Source organism: Humulus lupulus, chromosome 1 (genome assembly GCF_963169125.1).
Source record: "Humulus lupulus chromosome 1, drHumLupu1.1, whole genome shotgun sequence".
Taxonomy (NCBI): domain Eukaryota; kingdom Viridiplantae; phylum Streptophyta; class Magnoliopsida; order Rosales; family Cannabaceae; genus Humulus; species Humulus lupulus.
Window position 1 is genome coordinate 183620648 of NC_084793.1, and position 6000 is coordinate 183626647.

Genomic DNA, 6000 nt, shown 5'->3' on the forward strand with positions numbered 1-6000 from the left:
TTATTTTATTGAATTCTTAATTATTGTTTCTGCAATTTATATTTTCTTCTGCTTTGTTTAAAAGAATCAAAAGTTTAATTGACCAAATAGAACAAAAAGATTAATTGACTGGTAATTGGTGATTCAGTACTTGAGGATGATACTTGGTTTTACCAAGATTATTACTAAATTGCGATACGTGCACTTGTGTAGCTATAATTTTCGCAACAAGCTTTTGGTGCCGTTGTCGGGGTCTAAAAACTATCAATATTAGTCTAATTAATTTTATTTCTAATTTGGTTATTTTTTGCCTTGTTTCTAATTTGTTTCAGATGCATTCCTTAGTCAATTTCAGGTAGTTTTGTTATATGCATAGCAGAAGAGGGGCAGGTAGTCTTGTTCATGTTAATCCTGAAATTGAGAAGGCTTGCAAACAAAACAGAAGAAACAAGAGGTTGGCTCGTCAGACTATAGAGATGGCACAAAATGATGGGAATAATGAGGTTCCCGAGGTTATGCAAAATCAGGCTCAAAATCCTACTGCCAGGAGATTGAGAGACTATGTACTACCCACTATAATGGGAGTACAAAACTATATAAGACCGCCGGCTGTGGAGGCCAATAATTTTGAGATTAAGCTAGCGATCTTGCAAATGGTGCAGTCCACTGTCCAATTTGGTGGTTTACCTTCTGAAGACCCCATATGCACTTGGCGAATTTCTTGGAGTTGTGTGATACCTTCAAATACAATGGGGTCAGTGATGATGCTATAAGGTTGAGACTCTTCCCATTTTCTCTAGCGGGAAAGAGCTAAGAGCTAGCTTAATTCGCTTCAGGCAAATTCTATTAATACATGGAAATACCTTGCTCATAAATTCTTGGCTAAGTTTTTCACTCCCTCGAAGGCCGCTAAATTGAGGGGAGAAATTAATAACTTCTATCAGATGGATGAGGAGTCATTATATAATGCTTGGGAGCGTTTCAACGAGCTATTGAGGAAATTCCCCCACCATGGTATAGAGAAGTGGATGCTAGTTCACAATTCTTACAATGGGCTGTGTGGTACAACTAGAACGATTATTGATGCTGCAGCTGGTGGGGCATTCATGAGTAAGAGTGCCAACGAAGCATATGAGCTGCTAGAGGATATGGCCACAAATAATCATCAGTGGTCTGATGAGAGGTCATCTGGGGTTAGAAAGGTAGCTGGGGTTCATGAACTTGATGTAATTACTGCTTTGACAGCATAAGTGGTCTCTTTGACAAAACAATTACAACAGAACACTGTATCTGCTAATGCGATTCAGATGACAGCTAGGTGTGAAATGTGTGGTGGTTTTCGTTCTTTTGATCAGTGTCCTGCTAGTAGTAATAATAACATTCCTATGGACAAAGCTCAGTTTCAAGCTGTGGGAAATTTTTAGAGGCCATTCAATAATCCATTCTCCAACACATACAACCCTGGGTGGAGAAATCATCCCAATTTTTCTTGGAGAAACAATCAGGGCCAGCAACCTCAGTTTCAGGGTAAGTTTAGCAAAATATGCCTCAATAACCAATGAATCAAGCCTTTTCATCACAACAACCTAGGCCACAACAACCAATGAATCAAGCTCCACTAGACAGACCTAATGAATTACAAGCTGCATTATTGACTCTCACCAACACTCAAACTCAGTTCATGACAGAGACCAGATCTTCTATCAGAAATCTTGAAACACAAGTGGGGTAGTTGGCTAATATGCTGAATAATAGACCACAGGGAAACTTGCCCAGAAACACTGAAGTTTATCCTAAGGAGCAAGTTCAGGAAATTACCCTGAGGAGTGGTAAACACATTGAGCAGTCTAGTGTACAACAATCAGTAGTTCAGAATGAAGGTTTGGGTGAAAAGTCTGATACAGCAGAGAAAAGGGTCACTGAAAATCACAAGAGGACATAGAAAGTTCCTCCAGTTGTTGTTGACCAACCAGCCTGAGTTCCATATCCTCAGAGGCTTAGAAAAACTACTCTTGATAAACAGTTTTCTAAGTTTTTAGAGGTGTTAAAAAAGCTGCATATCAATATTCCTTTTGCTGAGGCTTTGGAGTAGATTCCCAGTTATGTAAAATTCATGAAAGAGATTCTGTCTAAGAAAAGAAAATTGGAAGACTATGAAATTGTGGCGCTCACTGAAGAATGTAGTGCAATATTGCAAATGAAGCTACCCCAAAAGTTGAGAGATCTAGGGAGCTTTACTATACCTTGCACAATTGGAAAATTTGAATGTAAGCATGCATTGTGTGATCTTGGGGTGAGTATTAATCTGATGCCCTTATCTGTGTTCAGAAGACTTGGTATGGGTGAGGCAAGACCAACAACAGTTACTCTACCATTAGCAGATCGGTCAGTGAAGCATCCACGGGGTATCATTGAAGATGTTCTTGTGAAGGTGGATAAGTTTATTTTTCCTGCCGATTTTATCGTTCTTGACATGGAGGAGGATACAGATGTGCCCATTATTCTTGGAAGACCATTTTTAGCCATGGGCAAAGCTCTTATTGATGTTCAAAAGGGAGAGCTTAAACTCAGAGTTCAAGGAGATGATGTGGTATTTAATGTCTTCAAGGCAATGAAGTATCCAGTGGCTAGTGACAGTTGATATAGCGTAGATGTGATAGATAAAGCAATCTCAAAAAGAAGGGTGAGTAGTGATGCTTTAGAGGCGGTGTTGAAAGGTGGTGAGGGAGATGATGATGATGCTGACATGAGAGAATATGTAAATTGGATCAATTCTTACCAACCATACAGGAAGAAGTTTGAAGAGTTAGCAGAGGGGCCTGAAAGACCATTAACATCCATTTAGCAACCATCGCAGTTGGAATTAAAGGCTCTTCTGGATCATTTGAGTTATGCATACTTGGGAGAGAAGGAGACTTTACCTGTAATTGTTTCAGCTGACCTCTCAAAGACTGAATTAGAAAAAATGTTGAGGGTTTTACGGGATCATAAATTGGCCATTGGGTGGACATTGGCGGATATTAGAGGAATAGGTCCTTCAACAGTAATGCATAAATTTTTATTGGAGGGAGATAGTAAGCCATCTATAGAGGCTCAGAGAAGACTCAATCCAGCGATGAAGGAGGTTGTACTTGAGCAGATTCTTAAATGGTTGGACGTCGGGGTGATCTACCCAATTTCTAATAGTGCATGGGTGAGCCCAGTACAAGTGGTACTGAAGAAGGGTGGTATGACCGTGGTGAAAAATGAAAACAATGAACTCATTCCAACGAGAACTGTGACGGGTTGGCAGATTTGTATTTATTACTACAAGCTCAACAAGGCTACAAGGAAGGATCATTTTCCTTTGCCTTTCCTTGATCAAATGCTTGACAGATTAGCAGGCCACAACTACTATTGTTTCTTTGATGGGTATTCAGGGTACCATCGATTGTTATTGTACCAGAGGACCCAGAGATAACAACTTTCACATGTCCCTATGGCACATTTGCTTTCAGGAGAATGCCATTCAGACTATGTAATGCGCCAACAACATTTCAACGATGCATGATGGCTATATTTTCAGATATGGTGGGAAAAAGCATTGAGATTTTCATGGATGATTTTTTTGTCTTTGGCTCATCGTTTGACATTTGTTTGGGTAACTTGGAAAATGTGTTGAATCGTTGTGAAAATGAAAATCTAGTGTTAAATTGGGAAAAATGCCATTTTATGGTAAAAGAGGGAATTGTTCTAGGACACAAGATTTCTAGAGATGGTATTGAGGTGGATAAAGCAAAAATTGCAACAATTGAGAAATTACCACCTCCGGTGTCAGTGAAAGGTGTAAGAAGTTTCCTTGGCCACATGGGATTTTATTGACGATTCATCAAAGATTTTTCTATAGTGTCTAAGCCTCTCTCTTCACTGCTGATGAACGGCGTGGTTTTTGATTTCAATGAGGAGTGCCTTCATGCTTTCAAGGTACTCAAGGAGAAGTTGATATCTGCACCTATAGTTGTGGCTCCAAACTGGGACTTACCGTTCGAATTGATGTGTGCCACTAGTGACTATGTTGTGGGTGCAGTTTTGGGGCAGTGTATTGACAAGGTATTTCGCTCCATTTACTATGCTAGGAGAACTCTCAATGACGCACAATTGAATTACGCCACTACAGAAAAAGAGTTGCTAGCCATAGTATTTGCTTTTGACAAGTTAAGACCCTATCTATTTGGTAATAAGGTGATTATGTATACTGATCACTCTACTATCAAGTACTTGATGACTAAGAAAGATGCAAAGCCTCGCTTAATCAGATGGGTTCTATTGCTACAAGAGTTTGATATAGAGATTCATGATAAAAAGGGTACTGAAAAACTGGTAGTTGATCACTTGTCGAGACTAGAAATAGAAGAGAGTCAGAATGAGAAAGCTATGCAGATCAATGATTTCTTTCCAGATGAGCAATTATTTGGGGTGAGTGAAAATCCGGTTGTGCCTTGGTTTGCTGATATTGTGAATTTCCTTGTTGCAAAGGTTGTGCCTCCTGAGATGACAAGGCAACAGTTGAAGAAATTTTACTCTGAGGTGAAACATTACTACTGGGAGGAGCCTATTCTCTATAAGCATTATGTTGATCAAATTATTCGCCATTGTGTACCTGAGGATGAAATGCATTCTATTCTTGCCACAATTTACAATGTGGTGAGCATTTTGGAGCCACAAGAATAACAGCTAAGGTATTGCAGAGTGGTTTTTATTGGCCAACCTTATTTAAAGATGCTAATTCTTTTGTGAAAACTTGTGATCGGTGTCAGCGCACTGGTAATATCTCAAGGAGAAATGAGATGCCCCTCAATGTGATTTTGGAAGTTGAGTTGTTTGATGTTTGGGGCATTGACTTCATGGGTCCATTTCCACCGTCTTACAATAACGAGTATATTTTTCTAGCAGTCGATTATGTGTCCAAATGGGTGGAAGCTACTGCTACGAAGACCAATGACTGTAAAACTATATTGAACTTTCTCTATAAACACATTTTCACTTGTTTTGGTACACCTCGAGCTCTCATTAGTGATGAAGGGAGTCATTTTGTCAACAAACAACTTGATGCACTTTTAGCTCGCTACGGTGTATACCACCGCACTGCATTGCATATCACCCCCAGTCAAATGGCCAAGCTGAAATTTCAAACAGGGAGGTGAAAAGAATCCTTGAAAAGACTGTGGATAGTTCAAGGAAAAACTGGTCAAAGAAGTTGGATGATGCACTATGGGCTTACAGAACAACGTTTAAAACACCGATAGGTATGTCTCCATATCGCTTAGTTTTTGGAAAAGCTTGTCATCTTCCAGTTGAGTTAGAGCACAGGGCATACTGGGCAATGAAAAAGTTAAACTTTGATTGGAATGCTGCTAGTGAGAATAGAGCTTTGCAACTGAATGAGATTGATGAATTTCGTAATGAGGCATACGAAAATGCAAAACTATATAAGGAACGCACCAAAGCTTGGCATGACAAGAACCTAATCCACAAAGAGTTTCAACCTGGGCAGCAAGTACTTCCTTTTAATTCAAGGTTGAGATTATTTCCTGGAAAATTGAAGTCTCGGTGGTCAGGTCCCTTTACTGTGGTGAGAGTGTTTCCATATGGCTCAGTGGAAGTGCAAGGAAAGAATGGAGATACTTTCAAGGTGAACAGGCAACGGTTGAAGCCATAAGTGGGCAATGCATTTGATCAAGCAAAGTCAGTAATCCTCTTGAAGCCCCTGTGAAGAGGAGTTCAGCGTCTGGCTAAATGACGTTAATGACAGCGCTCGTGGGAGGCAACCCATCTATTTTTATTGCTTTTGTACTTGTAAATTATGAATATTTGGCTTATTTTTGTCCATTTGGAATCATGGAAAGCGTGAAAAATAAAAAAAGAAAATGAAAAAAAAAATCTTAATGGTCGTGGCATGGTCTTATTGAGCTGCGACATGGCTCATTACAGAGCCCAGGAATTCAGAAGTTTGGGGGCGGGCTGCGGCATGAATATGGTGAG

The 6000-nt window shown here is 39.7% G+C and overlaps 2 protein-coding genes and 1 non-coding gene across 3 annotated transcripts; 2 read left to right on the top strand and 1 right to left on the bottom strand.

Moving 5' to 3' along the window:
- Positions 1-890: 890 nt before the first annotated feature.
- On the bottom strand, positions 891-997 carry LOC133813165 (small nucleolar RNA R71). Its single transcript, XR_009884204.1, has one exon. It is a non-coding gene; the product is annotated as a small nucleolar RNA R71 (small nucleolar RNA).
- Positions 998-1720: 723 nt separating this feature from the next.
- Positions 1721-5162, top strand: LOC133825341 (uncharacterized). The gene is made up of 8 exons (XM_062258300.1): positions 1721-1894; positions 2072-2193; positions 2308-2507; positions 2640-2737; positions 2837-3129; positions 3477-3804; positions 3943-4662; positions 4776-5162. Exons 1-8 carry the CDS (start codon positions 1721-1723, stop codon positions 5160-5162), a joined length of 2322 nt encoding a protein of 773 aa, XP_062114284.1.
- A 104-nt stretch (positions 5163-5266) lies between these two features.
- Positions 5267-5677, top strand: LOC133825347 (uncharacterized). The gene has a single exon (XM_062258305.1). It carries the CDS (start codon positions 5267-5269, stop codon positions 5675-5677), a length of 411 nt encoding a protein of 136 aa, XP_062114289.1.
- Positions 5678-6000: the final 323 nt, after the last annotated feature.

Bases quoted from the DNA above. Each gene is read 5' to 3' on its own strand.
- LOC133825341 (XM_062258300.1), top strand. From the start codon at position 1,721: ATGCTGAATAATAGACCACAGGGAAACTTGCCCAGAAACACTGAAGTT. The intron at 2,738-2,836 runs GTAAATTGGATC...CAACCATCGCAG, and splicing joins ATGCTGACATGAGAGAATAT to TTGGAATTAAAGGCTCTTCT. The intron at 3,130-3,476 runs GTTGGACGTCGG...ATTTGCTTTCAG, and splicing joins CTTGAGCAGATTCTTAAATG to GAGAATGCCATTCAGACTAT.
- LOC133825347 (XM_062258305.1), top strand. From the start codon at position 5,267: ATGTCTCCATATCGCTTAGTTTTTGGAAAAGCTTGTCATCTTCCAGTT.